This window comes from Hydra vulgaris, chromosome 15, assembly GCF_038396675.1.
Source record: "Hydra vulgaris chromosome 15, alternate assembly HydraT2T_AEP".
Taxonomy (NCBI): Eukaryota; Metazoa; Cnidaria; class Hydrozoa; order Anthoathecata; family Hydridae; genus Hydra; species Hydra vulgaris.
Window position 1 is genome coordinate 41,121,002 of NC_088934.1, and position 25,668 is coordinate 41,146,669.

General features: G+C 27.0%; 1 protein-coding gene across 1 annotated transcript in view; it reads left to right on the forward strand.

The window, feature by feature from the left end:
• Positions 1-25,668, forward strand: part of LOC100206712 (enhancer of mRNA-decapping protein 4) — a 58,619-nt gene that overhangs the window by 4,931 nt on the left and 28,020 nt on the right. The window contains exons 2-10 of the mRNA XM_065818879.1: positions 8,966-9,074; positions 11,041-11,140; positions 12,005-12,191; positions 12,859-13,102; positions 13,254-13,363; positions 14,887-15,066; positions 15,222-15,248; positions 18,186-18,258; positions 25,238-25,491. Coding sequence (XP_065674951.1) covers positions 8,966-9,074; positions 11,041-11,140; positions 12,005-12,191; positions 12,859-13,102; positions 13,254-13,363; positions 14,887-15,066; positions 15,222-15,248; positions 18,186-18,258; positions 25,238-25,491 — 1,284 coding nt within the window. The remainder of the gene's footprint in view (positions 1-8,965; positions 9,075-11,040; positions 11,141-12,004; positions 12,192-12,858; positions 13,103-13,253; positions 13,364-14,886; positions 15,067-15,221; positions 15,249-18,185; positions 18,259-25,237; positions 25,492-25,668) is intronic.

The following is a 25,668-nucleotide window of genomic DNA, read 5'->3' on the forward strand; positions in this document are numbered from 1 at the left end:
TTAGTGATTGACGTTGTTGTAAAAATGAGTTTAAAAAAAGTAACAATTTTTTCTAAATTCAAAAAAAAGCCATGTTTTTAAAAAAGTAAGATCCAATGATGCTTTCTGCTCAAAATGCCCACCAAACAATAACATGTTGTGAATGCATTTCTTTGACAATCACATGTGGGTTCTCAGAACCCCACACAGCAATTTTGGTGAATGGTGAAACCATCAAGTTAAAGATGTGCTTTATCCCTTATTACAATTTCTCTCGAAAAACAGCATTCACTTGTTGATGTTTATTAATCCATTCAACAAATTCTATTTATTGTGCATGGTAATTAGGCTTTAGTTGTTGTGTTAATTGAATTTTAAAAGCATAGAGACAGATCTTTTCTAAGAATGCTTCCTGAAATATTTAGTTTTTATCCACGAAGTTAAATTGGTGTTTTAAGATTTTCATGAAATCTCTCATGCACTGGTTTGACATTGAGTTTTGAAGGGCTAGTTTTTGAACAACCAGTGTGTTTGGTATCTTCAACTGATCCAGTCTCTTTGAATTGTTTAAATAATCTTAAGACCAAATTAAAAAAATATTCCAACCATATTTTGTATAAATTTTTAAACATTGACTGCCAAACTTTCGTTACTTTTGAGGTACTATTCAATAGAAACATGTCCAGTTGTCCAGGTTTGGCCAGAAATTATATGCAAGTACATGTTATATCTGACCACATGTAATATTTTTATATGAAAAAATTTACTGCAGCTTTTTAGTTATGAAAAAGTTTCAAAAATGTGCCAAAAAAGCTTTAATTGACTGACAAAACTTTTACTAAAAAAATATTAAGCAAAAAAAAAAAAAAACTTGAAAAAAAAAATTCAGTTAAAACATAACAAAGCTCAAAATATTTTAATTGTATAAGAAAATTTTAAATTTTACTGTTGAATATTAAGCTGTTTGTTAACCACAATATTAGGCATATTTTTTTTTAAAACTTTTTTTATCAATATATTTTTTTTAAACTTGACTTACTAATGTAATGATTTAAACTTGACTTACTAATGTAATGACTTACTAATGTAATTTTAGCAACTTTTTGAAAGAAATGTTTATTTAAATGTAAATTTACAATTTAAAAATTTAATTTTTTTTTCTTTTCAATAATTTAATTTCACTTAACAATAATTTAAATAAAATTTGTTCATTTATTAAACAATCATTAGAAGTAATTTGTAAAAGTGTTTTGCGTACCTTTAATAAAATGTTTCAAAAGATATGTTTTAAAGTAATTTATTTCAAGTACAATTAAAAATGTAACGAAAAGTAATTTTCACTTCGAGTTTGAGTTTTTTGAGTTTTATTTTAAAGCTATATATATTTTCTTATTCATAAGGAATTGTTTTTTTCTTTTTTCTGTAGTGTTTTAAATTTTTTTTCCTAGTTAGTTTTCCTACTAAGTTTAGCTTAGTGTTTCTTTTTTCAGCGCATTTCTGAAATGTTTAAATCATCAAAACATCTAAACACTTGTGGTCAAGTAGTCTATTAAAATATATACCTTTACTTTACGACTAAGAAAATGTGTTTTTGGTAAAAAATGGCTCATCCCTTGTTTGTGGTTTTAAAGCTGACAAAATAAAGGTTAGATGATGTCAAAACACAATAGTTTAATTGCAGGAAGTAATTAAACCACAAAACCATAAATTAAAAGGCTAGAATGTTTTTTAAAAACATTCTAAATGTTTTTTTTTTTTTTTTAAAATAAAAACATTCTGAATGTTTTTATTTTTATTTTTTAACTGTAAAACATGCGTGGAGTGTTACTACATCTTATAGCCTTACTCGCAACGGAGTGCTGCTACATCGACTGACAAATAACCTGACTTGCAACAGATTGCTGCTACATCAACTGAGGGTTTGGTTTGCGCAGGCAGTCTATCAAATAATTAAAAAAAATATATATTTTCCAGTCTTTAAAATTAAAAAAAACCTAAAACTATATATATATATATATATATATATATATATATATATATATATATATATATATATATATATATATATATATATATATATATATATATATATATATATATATATATATATATACATATATATATATATATATATATATGCAGGCCTTGTTTTAAATAAAAAAGTGCCTAACGCATTAGCTTAACGCGATATTTGACGTCATAGGCTTATCTTTATTTTTTTTTATAGACATTAAGTGTTTTAGCAAATCAAACTTTGCGACTATCAAAATTTTGCGACATTATTCCTGTCACCCATTATAACATATAATTAATAGTTTTGTGAAAATAATTTTTTTTAACAATAACAAAATATATTTTATAAAGTGATCAAACCTATGAGATAAGAACTTATAAGATAATATTATTGAAACATTTTTAGTTTTAAATAATATTATTGAAACATTTTTAGTTTTAAAAAATTGTTATTGAAAAAATATACTATAAATTAAGTTGGGAATCGACCATAAATTACGCAATGGTAAATTTCACTAATAAACAAGACAAAATAATCAAAAGTTTTCACTTGCAGCACCTAAAGTTAAAAAAAAAATGAAAATAGCGTATTAAGTTTAGTGAAAATCGCCAAGTAAAAGAACTTAAGAACTCCTACTACTGTTTTTCAAATAAATTTAGCGTTGCGTAATTTATGGACGATCCCTTTAGAGAATTGAAGGGTTTAGTGCTAAAAGTGCTTAAGTCACAAGTAAATGTTTTGAGAAAATCTACTTTGATCAGCCATTTTGAATCCTTGTTTTTAAGTGTTATATCAAACTAAATTTTCTCAAGACATTAATTTTGTGACTTGAGTACTTTTAGCACTAAGCCCTTCAATTTAACTTGCGATTTTAAGTTATTCAATTATCCGTTGTTTATATTGATCAAATATGTATATTTTTTAATGTTATTTATGTTTTATAATTAATTTTACATTATTAATTGTATTATTTTTAAACTTGCTTGTTTACAAATTAGTTGATAGTTCCAACTTTATTAAACAAGGTTGAAATTAAGAATGAAAAAAGAAAAACATACAATTTAAATATTATATAAATAACAATAATAAGATTAATATACTAAGATTATATAATTTTAAATGCAAAACTATTATAAATAAATACAAAAAATTGAACTTTTTCACTATGCACATTGGGAGATAGAACCTTATAATTCTCATCTACCGATATACTATTTTGTCTTAAACCAATTTATATTACTTAATAAATAATAAAAGATGTGTGTTCTAAGCAATCAATTAAACAAATTTGATGTTTTGATTATTTAATTTAACGAAGTTAACAAATTTTTACTTTTGATTTAAAAAATTTATAAGGGTATAACAAGTTTTTTAAATTCTTTTAACATTACAAAAGTGAGATAGAACCCTAATATTCTAACGTCACGATTTACAAGATTTAAAAATTATTTCAAGTCTAACAACTTTACTTGGATAAATATTTAATTTAATAAACCAAAAATATAATATTTTTTTTTGCTTTTAACTAAAATGGAATTGATTGACAATGAAACAAAAAAATTTAACTAATTTATAAACCCTTACACTGTTGGCTACTCCATCTTCATTTTTGCCTTCATTTTCTAATTGAATTGCATGTTGATGAGTTGCTTCTGACAAATGTCTACAAATACTTTTTTAACATAATTCGTGCCATTTATAAACCGTAGAGCAGCTACCCTCGCGGCACCATTGGTTTTGGATAAGATTTTCTGTTGATGAAGCTTATATAAACTACATATGATTTTAATGACATAAATCTTCCCTTTTTCTGTGAGTGTTTCAATTTGAAAAACATCGGCAAAGTCCCAAGACTTAAAAGTTTTCAAAGTAATTTTTTGGTTCTTCAAAATACAATCCATTATTGAACTTCAAACAATTTGGAGAGAATAAAAATATACTAGGTTTTGATATTTTAGTTTGTCTTATTTTATATAGAAAAATACAGTCATTAGTAAAGAATAAAGACTGTCATTAAACTAAAACATGCCTTAGTTTTAAATTAACGGAGTCGGCAACGTGCGCATGCATAATGAAACCTCCGTTGTATAAATATATTTAACGTAATATTTGTGTCATCAGCGGATGTTATAGTCTACTCGTGATGTCTTTAACTTTATAATATAACTTGATTTATGAAAAAAAAAAAGTTTATTGAATCGCACGCAGTTAAACAAATTGTCTTCTTTCAAAAATTTTGAGTAACAGGTAACTTTCTTTTCTTATGTACCGGCCCCCTCCCCCTGTATATGTTAAAGTTAAAGGTATCCATATACTTTTAACTAATAAAAAAAGCAAAGAGTAATAATTAATGAAGAATTAATTTTATGTAAATTAAAAATAAATTATTCATATACTGGCACATTTTTTTAATATCTTGAAAAAATATCTTCATATTTTTGTTTTCAGAGATTACAGAATATAAATGTTTTTTGTATTATAGATTTGTATTGAGTTTTTTTACTGTATTTTTTATTAAAATCATCTGCAAAAAATATTTAGTTAAGGATTGGCGAACTTTTTTCATTTTGTAAAATATTTAGATAAAAGGTTAGCGTAAAATTACGTTGAATATAATCGTTATAAAAAGATAAGAAATATCATCGCAATAAAAAGTTACAATAATTATTTTTAACGTAACTACTTTCAAACTTTTGTAACAAATATTTTTACATATCGTCATTCAAAAGTTAATGTAGTTTTCTTAAAAATTAATTGCTTCTTTTATAAAAATCGTTTAAGGCGTACGTAAATCGCTCTAGGCGTAATGGTTTAAAACAAGGCCTGTATATATATATATATATATATATATATATATATATATATATATATATATATATATATATATATATATATATATATATATATATAAATAAATGGAAGTTAAGTTAGTTTAATCTGCAAAAAGTAAATTAGTAAAAACATTAATTTAAATTTTTTCTACAGTCTGTTTCACCTTCACCAGGTTCATCAGAAAGATTGTTCCTGATTGGTTGATATTAGTTCAGGGGCTATTCTAGGAAAATTTGGGCGGCAGTACCCCTATGTTGTCACCTTTCCATAAGAAAATTTGTCATATGTAGGCATTTTTTCGCAAAAAAAAACAACAATATTTGCCTTATAGTTAGTCATATGATATTAGTCCCAGATTGAACTTACAGTTGCTTTGCTCAATGGGCAAATCCGCGAGAAAGAGGAGAAAAAAAAGTAAAAAAGTAAAATTTATAAAAATATAAAAAGTAAAAAAGTTATGATAAAGTATACTAAACTCCATAACTTTTTTTTTAACTATTAAAAAATACTTTTGTGCAAAAAAGTTATTAAAATGAATCATTTTATTACAGCATAACAAGGTTTTAAAGGTGTAAAGATTGTATAAATGTGTTTTGATGTTTATTTACAGTTACATTTACTATTGTGTAGCGTTAAAAATTGTATCGTAAACCCTTAATTGAAAACTTTGATAATATTACGTTTTTTTTTTTACATAATTTACATGGTTTTTAATAATAATTTATACTTTTTATCTTGCATCATTGATTGGATTGTTTTAGTTGTTGTTTTTTAATATTGGATTTTTTGTTACGACCGTCATGGTTATGGCTGTCACGGTTATGACCGTCACAGTTACGACTGCTACCACAAAAAAAAAAAATAAAAATGCTTGTAAAACTTCAAGTAAAAACTATGAAACTCAGCATATAATAATATCAATATATGCTATATACACACACCAAATAATTTTTTTTTACCATGCTGTTCAGTGCATTAAGTCTGACAAAGTTGTTTTGTTCAGAAGTGGTAAAATGTAAATGTTAAGACCATCACGCTAAGTAGAGTATATTGAAAAAAGTTTAAAACTTTAATGGTGTAACTTTTGCATACTAAATTATATGATAGTGTTTTATATTTGTTTTATAACGGGTAATGCGGAAGTTATCGGACAAAATAAAAACGTCAATAACTTATTTATAAATAAAAAAACAAACTACTATTATATTTTTTTAAAATAAAGCATTTATCTTTTAATAAAAATATATTAATTTTTATATGAAAAAACACCACCATCTGCAATTGATCTCAATTTTGCTGTGACGCCTTTCATATGCGACTGTAAAAAGTTTAAATCAATTTCTTGTAGTTTTAGTTTAATGCGATCAATCAAAACTTGCTCTGTTGAAGCTTGCCAATCTCCCTCGTAAACCTTCTGTGCCATATGTCCCCAAAAATTTTCAATCGGTCGTGCTTGAGGCATATTTGGGGGATTGGATTCTTTATCAACGTAATAGACATATTGATCCATCCAATTCGGAGAATCTTTAGAATAATGAGAACTTGCTAAATCTGGCCAAAATAAATAGTTAAAGTCTCCATGATACTTGTGAATAAATGGAAGAAGTTGTTTTTCTAAACATTCATTAATATAGATTGATGAATTGATCCCTACAGCCTTGGAAGTGCGAAACAATGGCTCAGACATACCACGGTCAGATATGGCTATCCACATTAATAATTTTTTTGGAAATTTCTCTTTTCCTATAAAACAAACACTTTCTAGGCATTTCTTTTTGTTGTTTGTGTAGTATCCAGAATTTTCAGGCATGTTTTCCCCTGCAAAACAAAAGTATTTTTTGTCATCGATGACTAGAAGCGATTTTATGTTATAGAGTTGGTTAACTAGTTTCCTGCTTCTTTTCTTTGCGTTTATTTGTTGTTTTATAGTGTATTTTGGAGTCTTTTCACGTTTTTTATATTTAATATTCATTTTTTTAACTGACAACCAATTGTCGATTGGTTAACACCGAATTATCATATATTGTACTTTGAGCAAATCCTTCCTTTTCAAAATGATTTACGATTTTTTTTTTTTATATTAGGTTTATTTACAAAAAACATTTTTAGTCGCTTTCGAAAAGATTCTCGTTCAGCTGCATTTAACCTCATTTTAAATAATTGTGTTTCAAATAATAAAGTTTATACTTTATAGAAAGTTTATGCCTACACATAAAACCGCAAAAACTAATTATTTTGCTCAAATAATGAAATCAGGATTTGTCCGATAACTTCCGCATCACCCGTTAACTCTTCCTAAACGACTGAACCGATTTTGATAAAATTTTTTGTGTGTTTTCAAGGGAATTCGAGAATGGTTTAGATTCACAATTTGGTCCACTGGAAAATGTTTTATATATATATATATATATATATATATATATATATATATATATATATATATATATATATATATATATATATATATATATGTATATATATATATATATATATATATATATAGATATATATATATATATAAACTATAAACTACAAACTATAAGCTATAAACTACAGAAGTACTGTTTTACAAGCTTGCAATGCAATAATTGGTGTAGAAATAAATAATTTTTCAAGTCTTCTTGTTGAGTTAAATACTATAAGAAATAGTTGGGATACTATTTTAAATGAATGTAGATTGTTGAGTAAATTTTTATAGATAAACATAGAGTTTTCGGGAAAAAATATACTAAAAGAAAAAAAATAACACACAAGTTAAAAAGGATACCGTCAGAAGAATTTAGAATTAATGTTTTCAATGTTTTAATGGATAGCATTAATGGAAATATGACAAGAAGATTTAATGCAGCAAAAGAAATAGATTCTTTATTCAATTATTATGGTTGTTTTGTGTCTTAAATGATCAAGAAATACAAAGTAAGTGTGAAAAGTTGCAAAAAATGTATGAAAATGATATTGATGATCATCTTAGAGATAAAATACTACCTTTAAAATCAATTTATGATGCCAATATACAAAATATTTCAGAGTCGTTGAATTGTTAAATGAAATTAAAGAAAACAAACTGGATGTGTTGTTTCCAAACATTATAATTGCAATAAGGCTATTTTGCATAATTCCGTGACAGTTGCCCAAGCAGAAAGATCTTTTAGCATGTTGAAAAGAATAAAAAACGTATTAAGATCAACAATGACACAAAATTGTTTAAATGACTTCGGACTTTTATCTGTTGAAACCGAAATGGCTATGAAAATTAATTTTGAAGAAGTTATTAATTTGTTTGCTAGTCGAAAGGCTCGCAAAGCTCTATTATGAAACAGTGTTTAACATTATTTTTAGCACACTTTTTCCTAACTTTAACTTTTAAAAGATTTAAATAGTTTTGACTTTAAAAAGATTTAATTAATTTTCATTTTTAAATTTCAATGACCAGAGCACGCTTCTAACGGTCCTGGGTATATGATTGATCATATTGAGGGCCATTAAGAAAACTTCCCCAGGGCCTGCAATCTCTCTTGGCGGCTATGTACATATATACATAGATACATACATACATACATACATACATACATACATACATACATACATACATACATACATACATACATACATACATACATACATACATACATCTCTCTATATATAAAAGGCAATGTTTAATAAATGTCAACACCTCTGGACCAATCAATACCAAACTTGGCACAGGCACTAAGTAGGTCTGAGCGGTGGTTTTGGCCAGGTTTGGGCCACCAGCGGCCCATTATCACCGCTCAGACCTAATATATATATATATATATATATATATATATATATATATATATATATATATATATATATATATATATATATATATATAGGGTGTCCCACAAAACAACATTTTTGAAAAATATATGCAGAGACCCCCTTAATGTGTTCTATCTAATACAAAAACACTAGATTTAAAATTTTTTCGAATAAAAAATATTTTAACACACACACAACACACACACACAACACACACACACACACACACACACACACACACACACGCACACATGCACATACACACATGTATATACTAAATGTAAGTAATAAAAAAAAATTTGTTTATAAAATTTATATATTTATTAATTTATAATTATTTTATTGATTCTTGTTTAGTCAATGCGAAGGTAAAGATTTTCGAAATTTTCATAATTTGTTTGGTACAGATATTGAAATATTTGCTAGTAATATTGATCCAACAGAAAGTAATACTGCTAGCAACATGGTTTGTTTTACTTTTGATTTCAAAACTGCAAATTTGTTTGTGTAGACTTGCGTGTTTTAAAATAATTAGTTTGATTTTTTCTTGCTTTTTAATCAAAACTTTAAATAAAAGGTTTGTTTTATTTTTCATTTGAAAACTTCTGGCATTAAAATTTAGAGATTTTGAAAACTTTAGCCTTTTTATTTTATTTTGTGACATAAAGCATTAATAAATATAAAAGCATTTTTATTCGTTAATATGATTTTTTAACTTTTTTTATCATGTTGCAAAACTCTAATAGTCTTTTAAAAAAAAAAAGTAAAGTGTACATCAACTAATTGTCTTTTTACTTGAAGAATGCTGATCATTTAATTAAGTATCATTTAAATACAACTCCTTTATATTTTGAACAAATTATAAAAATAATGAACTGAAATATAGTTATTTCTCAAAAAGTATTTTAAAATTTTATCTTAAAATGATTATAAATTTATCTAAATAATTCTATAAATGTAATTATAATAAATATAAAAGATTATACAATATTTAAAACAAATCAAATTTCTTAATGCAGGTGTGCGCCTGTATCAAAGATACTATGGAAAATTTTTAGAGTTCATCTTGTGATACTATTTAAAATTTTTAATCTGGTTGCATTTAGAGATGTTATTATTATTATTGAATAATAATAAAGGATGATTTTTTATCTGGGGCAAAAGCTGAAGAAATCTAATTTTATACTTTGAAATTTTGATTTTTTAAAAAGTATTTTTTTAATTTTATAAAAATATATTTATTGTTATAATATATTTTTATTTTATTATTAAGATTTCGTATATATAAAAAATGCTGAAACTGATATTGAAACTGATTAATATTTATATTGAAATTATAATTTAAATATAAATATTATTAATCAGTTTAAAATATTTTAGCAACGAACTAAAAAACTATTTTTTTTATTCAATGATTAACATTTGTATGTAAAACATAAATCGCTATATTTTTTATAACAGTTCAAACTTGTGTAAGGTAAAAACTAGTACAGTTTAATGTACACAGAAATTTTAAACAACTTTAATTTCGACCCATATTTATTCTGACATTTTTTTATCATATTGCTAAATCTTATACCCAAATCACATTGCTAAATTTTATCCCCTTATCACATTGCTAAATCTTGTCCCCTTATTATATTGCTAAATCTTATCCCCTTATCATATTGCTAAATCTTATTCACTTATTACATTGCTAAATCTTATCCACTTATCACATGGCTAAATCTTATCCACTTATCACATGGCTAAATCTTATTCACATATACCTTTTTTAATTTTGTTTGAAACCGGCTCTTCATTCACATATCACCAAACTCTTATTCACATATATAAAAATATGTGTAATGTGGCATTTATTAGAGATTTATATGAAAATATGCATGTTTATACGTATACATACACATATTTATATGAAGATATATATGCTTATATGAAGATATACATGTTTATATGAAAATAGATCTGTACATCTTTCAAACTGTTGTTGAAGTTGTTTAGACAAAGTAAGTCAAATGAATTTTTTTACAATCGCTATAGTGGAATATGTTAAACAGTAAAATAGATGTTTTAGTGCAGGAATGGTATATTCCACAGAAAATTATTTTTATTAGCAGTTTTCAAAATCATGGAGTGTTTTTCTTAAAGTTCTTGAATTATTTTTTGTAGATTGTTCTTTGTTGGTATTGAATATTTCCACTACAAAATCATAGTTCTAATTTAAAAATTTACAAAAAGTTAATCAAATTTTATAATTAAAAAAAAAGTTTATTGAAGAAATTTTTAGAATTAATTTTATTATTTCATAATTTAAAATAATTTTAGATTAAAACTCAAAATTGAATTGTTATTATATACAAATTATTATTGTTAATATTGTGTAAATTTTAAATGGTTTGTATGAATGTTTTAAAATAAAACTTTATTTCTAGATCAAGTTTAGTCAAATTTCAAAATTTGAATGGGAAGAAAAATATTATAATGGAAACTTGGTGTCATGCAACAATGAATACATTGCATATGTTTTACCTTGTAAAAATTTATTTTCTCCTTTTTTTAGTTTCATTTTGTAATACAAATATTTAAATGTTTATTTTTAATAATTATTTGCTTTGTTGTTTTATTTAATCTGTTTTAAGCATTTACTTCGTTTAGGTAATTTGGTAATTAAGTTAAAAGTCAATTCAGTTACAAATTAAAGTGATATTACATTAAAACCTAAAAACAAATTGTTTAATATAAAATCGAAGTTTTAGATTTTGTTGTGCAAACACTTTCTAGATAACAGAACTAAAAATGATAAAAAAAGGACCTAAAAATGTTTTTTTACTTATTTTATTGTTACAGCAATCAACTATTTATTTTGCTAAGAACTTTCCAACACTGTCAATGATCAAAATGCTTCCATTATGGTGACAAAAATTAAAAAAAAAACTAATGCTTTGTTGGGATCAAATAAACTTTAAAAAATTTAAATTACAAGTATAAATAAAGATACATAGTCAATTATATTGTAATTATAAATAGACTTGTCAATTAATTATTTTTGATTCATTATATATTCTTGTATGTTTTTTGAATTTTTGAAAAACATTTTTAATAAAAAATGCATACACTACAAATATGGTTTTTTGCTATAAATATTGGGTGGTCAGATTTTTTTGACCCCAACAGTAATAGCAATATTATATAATAACAATATTATATAACATTATATAACAATATTAATATAATAATATTTTTTTATTTGAAATAAAAACAAATATTTTTATTTTAAATGATAAAGTTTTATAAATATTTTTTTTAAATAATAAAATTTTATAAATATTTTATATTTTTGATAAAAAAGATTTTGATTTATTTATTTCCGATGATGTCATTTTTTATTTTTCATAGCTAAAAAAAATGACGATCATGTTCGTGTTATTAATCTTCTCACATCCATGCGTGTATTACTTCGAGGTTTTGTAATGAAAGTGGTAGATTTATGCTTTGAATCCTTGACTTCGAATCTTCTTGCCTGTGTAGATCAAGAAGGCACACTTTTTATATTTGAAATTTTAGAAGAAAATGGGAATGTCAAGTATCTTTTTCATTTTGAAGAATCTAACAAATATATTTTATTGCAAATATTTTTTTTATGCGCTAAAGTAAACATAAAATGTTTTTAAATATATTTTTTTTATGCGCAAAAGCATTAAATAAAAATAAGTTTTTAAATATGCATGAAATTGTTTAACTTATTATAATTGTAAAATGTAAAAGATAGATTTACAAAGTTGGTAGATTTACAAAAACTTTCAAATTTGTTGTTAAAAACTAATATCATTTCATAATCATGATAAAAGTACGATCTACAGGTTTGCAGGTACTATCTACAGGTTTGCTCAGCATATTCTTCGTGCAGTGGTCTTGTTTACAACCGCGCAATGGTCTTGTTTAACAAGTGATTCAAAGTTTAGGGTTGAGTGTGAATTTCAAAAAAAAACTAAAAAATAAATGAGCCTAAAAAAAAAAAATAAAGCCTTCTTGACTGTAATGGCCCCCTGGTCCCCTTCTGGAGTCTTAGTGTGTTAACTTCAGTTAACACACTAAGACTCCAGAAGAATAAACCTGACCAGAAAAAGTTTATAAACATATCCAGTACAGCCATCAAAATACAATGTAAATTTAAAAAAACAATGTTGGTGGTAACAAAGAATAGAGTCACATGAATAAAATTAATTTTCTTTAATTGTTTCTAAAAATAGGTCAAAAAATATTCTGACTCTTTACCAAGACCAAATTTTTAACTCTGATATGTACCGTGTTGTTTGGTCTCCAAAAGTACTATCTTCTTTAGATAGTGGTGAAACAATATTAGCCTTCTCTTCAAATACACAGGCATATGTCTATGACTTAAAAAGAATTAAAAGTGCTTACCCAGATAATTTGCCGATTAGACTAAGTGAAATAAAGCATGGCGTCATTTGTGTTAATAACTGTCATTCTAAGGTAATTAATCAATTTGGTAATTTTTTTTGTTATTGTTTTTTTGTTTTTGTTATTTGTTTATGATTTTAGTTTGCTTTTTTTATATCTCTTTTTAAATATTTTTTGCAATTTTTAAATGTTAGAAATATTTTTAAAATTGTTTTTAAAATAGTCAATTACAAGTATAGCTGTTTCACCTGATGTGCGAGTTTTAGCTACAAGCAGTTTAGATGGAGAGGTAAAATTTTGGTCCTTGGACTTTAATGAATCTGATTCAGTGAGGTATGTAATGCTATTTTTTTTAAACCATGATTAATTTTGAAATTTATTAATTGTAAATTATTATTGATTTTAACAAATAGTTTTATTAGTAAGGTGATAAAACATCGGAAAAAAGATTGGTGTCCTTAAGATTTATAAGACTCCATTTTTTTAAAGTTCCATTTTTTTTAAGTTCCATTTTTTTGACGTTCCATTTTTTTTTAAGTTCCATTTTTTTGACGTTCCATTTTTTTTGAGACTCCATTTTTTTGAGATTCTATTTTTTCTAAAATTGAGTAATATGCGTAGTTCTCAGTAGAAATTTTTAAAATTTCCCTGAAATTCAAATAAATTTATGTTTAATTACATATTTATATATTTTTATTTTATTTTAGTAAAATCATTTTATATATGTGTCACTCAGAAATTAGTTAAATATTATTTTTTTAAAAAGAAAACAAATTCTTTTATTAATAAGTTTTAAAAAAATGTTTATGTTTTTAAAATTAAATCAAATTATGAAACAAAAAAAAGTGAACTTAATTTTTATTTATACGAATTCATTTAGAGAGATTTAAATATAACTAATAAGCAATCTTAAATCACTTTTTAAAAATATAATGTAATGAAATTGCAAAAATGAAACTTAGCATTTTAAAAATATAATTTAAATATAAAAATTAAATTAGTAAATTTTAAATCTATATGGTTTTTTGGAAAAATAAGAAAATGAAGAATAATGAAAAAAACAGTTGCTACCCCAACCCAAAACCCTGATGTAGCTGCACTACATTACTTACTCCTAACTGGTTGTCAGAAAGTTTTATTGACAAAAAGTAAAAATTAAAATGCAAGACCGTAATTTTTTTTTTATTATTTGATAGACTGCCTACCCCAACCAAACCCTCAGTCGATGTAGCAGCACTCCCTTGCGAGTCAGGCTATAAGATGGTCGATGTAGCAACACTCTGTGCATGATTAACAGTAAAAAAAACTAAAAAAAAAAACATCTTATTAAAAAAAATTAAAATAAAAACATTTTATTAGAAAAATTAAAAATAAAAACATTATTTATATTATTAAAAACATTCAGAATATTTTAAAAACATTCAGAATATTTTAAAAACATTCAGAATGTTTTCAAAAATATTCTGGTCAATTAAATTTGCGTTTTTGCAGTTTTTTTAAAAAACAATTAATTTGTAATTAAATTAATGGTTTTAACTTTCTGACAATATGCAAATGTTGGACGAAAGTCAGAAGTAATTAAAAGTGATGTATTTGTTCTCCCAAATGCAACAATCTATAGAACTATATATATATATATATATATATATATATATATATATATATATATATATATATATATATATATATATATATATATATATATATATATATGTATATAAATAAATTAAAAGAATTCACTTATCAAACTTTTTATTTTACTTTGTTTTTTGTTAAACAAAATAAAATAAAAAGTTTTTCACTGTGTTTCTTCATTAGTAATTTTGTAAATTCACAAATTGTAAAATACCTTTTAGTTGTCTGCATGAATGGGAACCTCATAATGGTGATCCTGTCACATGTCTGATTTTCTGCGATAATTTGATGTCAACAGATGATTCAGCTCCGTTCTGGCGTTATTTAATTACTGGGACAGCAAATAATTCTGTTCTTAAACTTTGGTGTGCTGTTAAATGGGTCTGCATTCAAACTCTAACGTAAGTAACTTTTTAAAATTAATAAAGTTTTAATATTATGTTACATAAATGAGTATTTAAAAAATTATTAATTAGGTTTATCTTATAATTAATTTACTCTATTTGTTTACTGTTTTACTCTATATTTCATGTTTACTCTATTTCGTACTGTTTAGCTTCAAGTCCAGCCCAATATTTCCAAGGTATTTATTTTCACTTAAGATTCAAAAAAAAGTAGAAACTTTAAGAATTAATTTTATTTAAATTTTATTTACTATTGATTTTTATTTGTTTAATTATATAAAATTAATATATAAAAATTTTGTATTATTTTGAACTAATATCTGATCTAATTTCAAATGTTGACTGGGTACAATGCTTCAGTAATAAAATGTACAAGAAATGTTTGATGAACTGATTTTTTATACTGAGGTGGTATGTAATCATTTTACTCCAATTAAAAAGACATTAACTTCTTCAAAAATCAGACCAGCCCGGTTTAATGCTAGGTTAAAGTTTCTTAATTGAAGCAAACAAAATTTAAGATATAAAAACTGTTCATGTAAATGGAATGACCCGGTTTTGAAATCTAAATACAAAATAATTTGCAAAAATGTAGCAGACGAGATTAAAAAGGTAAGACAAAACTTTGAGTTTAATCTGGTAAAAAGAACCACCAAGAATCCAAAGCTTCTCTATAGCTACACGAACAATCAACAAGCAAAATCAAAGATTCTATAAAAAGTATTAAAGAGAGCAAATGTTGAAAGCACTCAAAATTCAAAAGATATTGCTGATATCTTAAACAAAAATTTTCAAGCTGCATTTGTGAAAGAAAATGATGGTCTGCTGCTTTCTTTTGATTCAAGAACTACTGAAACATTAATTATGAAAAATGAAGATTTAGATATGAAGATGTCTATCTAAGATTATAAAACTTAAAAGATAACAAATCAAGTGGTGTTGATAATTTACATTCAGCTATTTTAAAGAATTGTGCATCAGCCTTCGCCATTCCATTTATGTATATTTTTAAAGTGTCGTTTAAAACCAACAAACTGCCAGTGCATTTTAGATCAGCAAATATCACTCCTCTGTACAAAAAAGGTGACTTGGTCCACTTGTGTTTGTAAATCAGAACTTCAGATGTAAGACTGCTGAAAATACTTTATTTTTTTTTGTGAGACCACTGTTAGAGTTCACATCACCTATTCGAAAGGAAGAAATTGATTTATTAGAAAGAGTCCAACATCGTGCAATTTGATTTTTTTTTTAAATTATTCACCTCCCCAAGGCCAAGAGAACCACTACAGTTGAGGAAGCTACTTTTTGTGGTTACAACCCTCTCTCATCTCTAACTCCAAAACATGAATCTCGACGAACAAGATTGCTGCGCAGAGAAACAAATTGAGCGCAGTACTACCAGGGACGTGGTGGGGATTGAATTCTGAACTTCTTGCTTATGAGGCGAGCGCTCTACCACTACACCACTACTGCGTTAATACCATCGCTTAAAAAAAATCAACTATGAAATCGTCTAAAAGCTCTCAACTTGACTACCTGGAAAAAATACCTGGAGACAATGAGGAGATATGATTCAACTTTTTAAATTCTTCAACGGTTTTAACAATTTGGAAACAATCAAAAAAATTAGTATTTAAAAAGCTCAAACGAGAGGTCACAGCTTTAAATATGTCAAAGAAATCACTAAGCAAACGTGTCGTGAAAACTTTTTATTTAATAGATCAGCCAATTTATGAAATAGCTTGTCAAGCGAGTTGGTTAAAGCACAATCATTTAACAGTTTTAAAGCAAGTCTTGATTACTGGATAAGCAGCAATCTAGTGAATTGGCTGTCATAGTGTGTTAATACCACACTCACTGGCTCACACCAGTTACAGCAAATAATAATACTAAAACTAATACTATTTTAATATTTACTTTTATATAAATTTTTTAAAAACCTCATCATAAATTCAAGCTATGTTTGGGACCATTTTTTTGTTGTTGCTTAGAACCATTTTTTTTTTGATTTAAAAAATGAAGTTACAACAATTTATGTAAAAACCTGATGTAACCAGATGCATTTTCCTTAAGAATTTTCTTATATTTAATTTTTAATTACATCATCAATTTAAATTAAATCTCTGGTTCCAGAGTAGCAGAACCAATTTCAAACTACAATGGAGTCATGGAAACCATTCTTCACTATACATATTTCACTCTCAGTTTTCAGTTACTTAATTTGCTCTAAACTTTTTTTTGGAACTAAAAATTTGGAATATTGATTCCTTATTCTATAGTACATTTTTAAAATTGTATTTATTCATCTATTTATTGTAAGAAAGAAATTACCTAAATGCGTTTATTAAATATTTTTTTTCCAAAAAAAAATAAATCAGGAATCAAACGTCATATTAGCGTTTCTTACTTTCTTAAGACTTTCATACTTTGATACTCTGATGCAATAAAAGGTGTACCTTTTGTCTGAAAAAAAGGAAATAGTAAATGAATATGGACAAAAATATAGATAAATCTTGTGAATATCATTGTTATTTTGATATCTATATAGATGCACTTGTGGGTGCATGCAGTTTTACATTATGGAACTTTATTTGTTATATCTTATTTTATTGTTGTATTTTTTTTTTGCATGCTCTTAACAAGTTTGTTATTTTTTTTGCTTTATTTTTTTAAACTACTCTATAAGTCAACTTCGTCTACTCTGTGTACCCAATTCAACTTATTACTCCGTGCAGCGGCCTTGTTCGTCAAGGTTCACGTTTTGGAGTTATAGATTTGAATGTGGTTTGTAACAACAGTTAGAAAAGTAGCCTTCTCTAAATAATCTAAAAATATATTTTATAAAAATATAAATAAAATTTCAAACCAGATACCATAGCAACCAGAATTTTTTGTGTTAAAATAGTATTAAATGCTTTAATAATATAAAATTTATTAAAATTGTAATGAGAATTATTATAATTTAATATAATTAGGATATTTTTGACAATTTTTTTTAAAATAACAAAAACAACATTTTTAAAGATGTAAATACAAGAATAATGAAAATATATAAATAACTTGAAGGTATTATTTAAGCAATCTTATTTTATTTTTTAATATTTTTTCGTTAATAGCTACTTACCGTGCATGAAAGTTATGTTGGATATTAGTGCAAAATATCTGATTGTTTCAGATATTTATAAAAAGGTAATTAATTTATATACTATTATATATATTATAAATATTATTTTATTTATTTAAATGTATGTATTTAGTTTTATAAATATTTAAAAATATTATTACATTCTATATTAAGACATTTTAAGTTGCTCAAACTAAGAGTACTAAGAATGAGAATGAAATAAAGCTAATAATAAGAATGCATATAATGAAAAATGGCAATGATATTTAATAGCTTTTAGGTTGCTTAGTTGAAATTGAAATGCAAATTTTTATTGCAGAAAATAATATTTAAAGTAAAAGCAGGTTGAATAGTAAAATATATTGAGTAAAAGCAGGTGGGGCACTGCAAGCTACATATCGTTTCAGTATTTTTTATTTTTGTTTAGTACTTTAGTTTATTATCTTAAATGCTTCTTTATTTTTCTTTAATTTAAAAATTTTTTATTGAAGTATGGAGTATAAACTAAAACATGAATATAATGTATGTTTCATATATTTCATAAATGAAAGATTACAAAAAAGGTACATTCTTTTCTTACAAAATACATCGTAACCTTTGTAATATACTTAATTATAAAAAACAAATGTTTTTTATATAAATATCAAGAAATTAACACTAAAAGCTGCTGTTGGATGCTGCTGGGTTTTGATTTAACGAAAAAACTCAATTGCTAGGTTTTGATTGGACAAAAATGCTCCATTGTTCTCAGATTACTAAATCTCAAATTTTTTAAGTTTTTCTTTGCTGTTCAATTAAATTTAATAGCTTTACATGCCATTTAATTGAATGACATGTAAAGTTGAACAAATAATAATAAAAAAGTTACTGTTTAATTGAATACACATTGTGTCACTTAATAGTTTATTAAATTTAATTAAAAATTGTAAACTAGGTAGTGTGGTACTATTCTTTCATCAAATGCAGGAAACATAGATTAAGAAAGAGAACTGCAGGCTAAACTGTAACACTCAAAGCAACTTCTTGTACTGAAGATAAAAAATATTTCAATGCATGCAAGACTCAATTTCTTAAAGCAAAAATCAATTAATAAATGACTTTAAAAATTTGTGTCAAATATCTGAAATTTTTATGATGTTGGCTTTAATGATTAATCAATTGATTCTTTTTAAGTAACCAGAAATAATGAAAAAAGAACTATATTGCAGGCAACTATGTAAATTAATCTGGACATCAGCTATTTATTATTTTTAGAGCCAAACACTTTGACATAAATTGGTGTATTGATTGCCCAAAAAAATACAGAGTTTTCCACTTAACCGACAAATTGGATAAAAAATTAATTCAATGGCTGGCTAAAACATTTATTCCATATCCAAAAAAAATTCTGATACCCATGTATTAGTACATGACGGCTACACTACACAAGATTAATACCAGGTTGCTCAACTTTGTACTAAAAATAGTGTCAAGCTTATTGTTTACACATTCGTCAACCTTTAGATGTTAGAGTCTATCGGCATATTAAAAACATTTAGCGCCAAATATTAAACAAATGTTTTACCATCTTATACAAATTTCAAAAAAAAAAACTTTATTTTAACATTACGCAAAGTAATCACCCATTGAGGAATTATTCCATACAACAAACATTTAAAATATAAACAAAGTTAAGAAAACGCAAGAAATCAAAATGGCTTATGGTTTACAAAATGGCTTTATGGTTTTCTATTATTTTACACGTAATTGAAGTGAGTGATCCTGGTTGGTAGCTTTTATGTACAGCGGAGTGATATTTGCTGATTTTACTTGCACTGGCAGTTTCCTATTTTCAAACAACTTTAAAAAAATCCGCAAGTTAAATAGCAGTTGTGGATTACATGCAAAAGTTTAAAATGTCAAAGTTAAATAGGTTTTGCATACTTACTGAAAAATACAGGTATGACGATGATTGTACCAATTAATGTATTCCAAAAAATATAAAATGAAACTGATTTTTTGTTTTACCTACTCATCTTTTTAATTAATTGTATTAATCTATTTAATTGCTATATTTCTATTGATTGTATAACTTTAATTGTATGGCTTATTAATTTATTCAACTTAAAAAGACAATCATTTTATAATTTAATTTTTTTTTTAAATTTCAAATGCTTGTAACTTAAAAGCTAAAAAAGAATAGTAAAATAAAATTTATAAATTCTCGTAGAACGAATGTTTGCTAATAAATCTTTAGAAAAAAATTATTTTATTTATTTAAAAACTTTTCAACTAAACCTGTTTTTCAATCTATTTAGAAATTCAAAATTTCTTTGCAGCACAAAATATGTATTTTGATAAATAATATTTTGATAAGTTATTTGATAATCTTTGTAAGTTTTAACCTTTTATAGAAATACATGTTTTGATATACAGATAAAAAGATCCAACTACTTATATTTAGTACTTGCAAAGTTCAAAGACACCTTGTCAAATCCTTTGATTGTACTGTCATTTTAATTTATAGTGCATTCACTTTTTGATTCTTTTCGATTTGCGATACAATTCTTTGGTTGCAAATCGTTTGAACAGAAAGCCAAGTCTTTTTCAAAATATTAATTGTGATTGCCTTAAATTTCGCAAAATACACTAAGGCTGTTTGAATATAGTGTTATGCTCTTTGATGCATCACAAGTTTAACAGTTTACAGCACACAAAGCTAATGTTTGCCTGCCGACCTCACTAGCAGATCTGAGAAAAATCTTAAATAAAAAAACAAATAATTAAAACCACCAAGATGATAATAATATTTTAATTTCTGTGTCTTATTTATACCACTTAATAAACACTAAAAACCAAGTGGTGAAAATTGACATATAACAACTTTTGTTATTATGTAAGATCTTTAAAAATTTGTTTAGATTTGAATAGATTTATTTAAATAAATTTTAAAAAGGTATTTGAAATGTTTATATAATGTTAAATTATCGATGTTTGAAATAGCAAGTAGTTTCATCAACATACAAATGACAAATTATTGACAACATGCAAATGACAACATACAAATGACAAATGACAACATACAAATGACAAATGACAACATACAAATGACAAATGACAAATGACAAATTATTGTCAGATCAGGTTTTCCTACTACTGGTAACATGTAACCCAGTACAATCTGCTTCATGTCCTGCTGCCTTGTAAGATACGCCTTTTTAGGCAAAGGCTAGGAGATGCCAACTCCGATTTAAAACACCCTCTGCCTTGAGGCTCTTGGTTGAGTAAAGGCTAGAGATGGTGTCTCGATAAAAATACTCATCTTGGGCAGATGTTAAATGCACCCACCTACTGTCTTGTAGAAGACCTCCTAGGCAAAGACTTAAGGGGTAAACAGTTTCTATCTGTTGACCAGCCTCGCACCCCTTCTTCATCTATTAGGCTGGCGCAGATGTATTTTTAATACATTGTTTCCAGTTTAGGATGTTAAATGCTGGATCTTCTTGACTCAATGCATGGGTTTTGCTTGTGTCTCTGTTTTTATGACTAGGCAACTCATTCTATTATCTCCTAATGAGGGTACAGCTCTAAAACTCAGTTTTATGGTTCTGAGGCCGGCTGGTAGTCAGGTTTCCCGAACTCTGTGGTAGCTCTCAGAGAGGCTGATTCCATCAACAGCTGAAAAATATCAAAGTATTAACAGTGCCATGTTGCGCATAGATGGTGTCCCTGTTTGTACTTTTGGTGTGCAATGCGGAGGCCACATTTGGAGCCCTTTGTTACGGCTTAGGGTTTATTAGTAGTAATGAGACAATTGCTTGGGCTATTAAACAGTGTTCTGAGTACTATCTATGCTTTGAGTCAAGTTCTTCAATCTAATTTAAAAATGAATAAAGTACCAAAAACTATAAATCACAAAAAACCATCATCATCACCAAGTTCTCTAAACCTATCATTCACTAATATTCGTGGTCTTCGAAGTAACTTTTCTTCTGTTAAGTCTTATCTCTTGCAAAGTTCACCAGACCTACTTGCTCTTTGTGAGACTAATTTGAGTTCAGCTGTCTCATCTTGTGATCTTAGTGTTGATGGTTATCTTCCTCTAATTCGTAAAGACTCCAATAGTCACATGCTTGGCCTGGGCATTTACATTCATAAGAATTCACCCATTTGTCGTGAAACTAGGTTTGAATCCACAGACTATTCTTTTATGTGCTTTCGTTTAGCACCACTTCACTCTATTGCCTTTCTTTTTGTTCTATATTGCTCTCCTTCATCTCAAGACTGCACACTTTTTGATGTTATTTCTGATTATATTGACCAAGCCCTCTATCTTTATCCAACAACTAATATAGTTGTTGTTGGTGACTTTAATGCTCACCACTCTGAATGGCTTGACTCTAGTGTAAGTGACTCTGCAGGCATTAAAGCCCACAACTTTAACTTTTCTCAATCCCTAACTCAAATAGTCAACTTCCCAACTCGCTTTCCAGACAACCCGAACCATTTACCTTCTCTACTCGACTTATGTCTTGTTTCTGATCCTAGTCAGTGCTCAGTTTCTCCACATTCACCCTTAGGTGCTTCTGATCACAGTTTGATCTCTCTAAAACTAATATCTCATTCTTCTTCATCACCTGAATCCCCCTATTATCAAACCTCTTACAACTACAGTAAAGCTGACTGGGATTCTTTCCGTGATTTTCTTTGTGATGGCCCTTCGGTAGAAATCTTTCGTCTTCCTGTCGACAAATGTGCTTCTTACATAACTTCGTGGATTCAGGCTGGCATGGAATCTTTTATTCCCTCTCCACGATTCCAGGTCAAGCCTCACTCTCCTCATGGTTTTCTTTACACTGTGCTGCTGCGTTTGCCAATCGAAACCGTTACTTCCATATTTATCAGCAAAACAATTCTCCAGAAAACAGACGTCTGTTTATTACTGCTAGAAACAATTGTAAAAAGGTTTTGTCTAACGTCAAAACCCGCTATTCTCAGGTCATGAAATCTCGTATCTCATCTCAAAAATTAGGCTCTCGTGACTTCTGGAGAATCTTTAATAATATCAATAATAAGGGCAAATCTATAATTCCACCTCTCTTGTATGGTTCAGACTTAGTCACCTCACCTAAAGACAAAGCTGAATTGTTTGCTAAAAACTTTTCATTAATATCATCTCTTGATTCCACTAGTTGCTTTCTACCTGATATTGCCAACAAACAGGTTGATCCATTGCCTGACATTCATATCACTCCAGCATCTGTATCTAAAGTGATTTCGTGCCTAGACTCTTTTACAGCTTGTGGCCCGGACAACATACCTGTTATTGTCTTGCAGAAATGTTCTCCGGAGCTGTCGTCTATACTCTCAAAACTATTAAACAAGTGCTTATCAGAGTCTTGCTTTCCAGCCTGCTGGAAAATGGCATCTGTTATCCCTATCTTCAAAAATTCTGGAGAGCGATCTGATTTGTCTAACTACCGTCTTATTAGTCTTCTTCCTATCATAAGCAAGGTTTTTGAATCTTTAATTAACAAACACTTAATTTCTCATCTTGAATCTAATAACTTACTTTCTGACCATTAATATGGATTTCGATCTTCTCGTTCTACAGCTGATTTGCTAACAGTAATAACTGACAGGTTTTATCATGCATTAGATAAAGGTGGAGAGGTTAAGGCCATCGCTCTTGACATTTCAAAAGCTTTTGATAAAGTTTGGCATGCTGGTCTTCTCCATAAGCTTTCTTCTTATGGTGTATCCGGCAACATCTTTAAGATCATCGAATCCTTCCTTTCCAATCCTAGCATAAAAGTTGTCCTCGATGGACAACACTCTTCTTCTTATTGTGTAACTTCAGGGGTTCCTCAAGGTTCTATCCTTAGCCCTATACTCTTTTTAATCTACATTAACGATCTTCCAGATATTCTCTCATCTAAGGTGGCATTGTTTGCTGATGACACTACCATTTATTCTTGTCGTGATAAAAAACCAACACCCTCTGATTGCTTGGAGGGGGCATTTGAACTTGAAAAGGATCTCACTTCTGCTACAGCATGGGGCTCACAGTGGCTGGTGAGCTTTATTTCAGATAAAACTCAATTTTTTTTCAGCCAATTGTTATCGCAATAATTTAGATCTTCACATATTTATGAACGGTGATGTACTAGATGAGTCACCTACTCTTCATCTTCAAGGATTAACTCTTACTTCCAATCTTTCTTGTAAACCATATATGAAATCAGTTGCAAAATTAGCATCTGCTAAGGTTGCATCTCTTTATCGAGCTCGTCACTTTCTTACTTCGGATTCTATTCTCTATCTCTATAAATCTCAAATCCGGCCTTGTATGGAATATTGTTGCCATATCTGGGGCGGATACTCTAATGATGCCCTTTCTCTTTTAGACAAGGTGCAAAAACGCATTGTAAACATAGTTGGACCTGCTCTTGCAGCCAACCTCCAACCATTATCACATCGTCGTAATGTTGCTTCTCTTTCTCTTTTCTACAAATTCTATAATGGGCACTGCTCTAAAGAGCTAGCGTTTCTTGTGCCATCTACTATAATTCATTCTCGTGTTACTCGTCATTCAATTAAGTGTCATCCTTTTTCTGTGACTGTTCCTAAGTGCTCCAAAAGCGCTTATTTGTCTAGTTTTTTTCCTTGAACATCAGCTCTTTGGAATTCGCTTCATTCATCTTGCTTTCCTGACTCATATAATTTGCAATCTTTTAAGTCGTCTGTCAATCGTTATCTTGCTCTACAATCTTCATCTTTTCTCTTACAGTTACTTCCAACTTTAATTAGTGGCTGCTTGCAGCCTTGTTGGTAGCGAAGATGTTTAAAAAAAAAAAAAAAAATTTCGTGATTTAATTTTACATCTAGATTCAATATTACTGACTTACTGAAGATTTCAAGTTTAATAACACTCCTTTTGAAACACCTTTTAAGTTTATTAAAACCTTTTTTTTACAATTTTTCAAACTTTTTAAATGAAAAAGTAAGAAAACTGCATATTTCTTCATTTAAAAAGTTAGGTAATTTTAAAAGTTTATTTTTTAGGTTGTATATATATGTCAGCTTCATGAAGATAAAGAGAAAGATTCTATAATATTTGTTTCCATCTCAGAATTTATACTAAAAGAACCACAATTAAGTTTTTCTATACATTCTACTAAAGTAAAAAAGAAGAGTTTTGCCACTTTTGGTGATACCACAGAAGAGTTAAATGGTGAATTAGACGATGAACTGATATATGATATGGGCGATGGGAATTCTCATTCATGTATTGTTCATATTTACTCAATACAAAAAAGGTTTGAATTTTTTTAAATCATATTTTATAAATCATATATTATTTTAATAATTTATCAGATTTCTAGGATTTCAAAATTAGGTATTAATTTTCATGTATCTGCCTCATTAGATTAGATTAGATTAAAATTTATTTGAACAGTGATACATGTTCTAAAGTACACACAGGTCCATAAAAT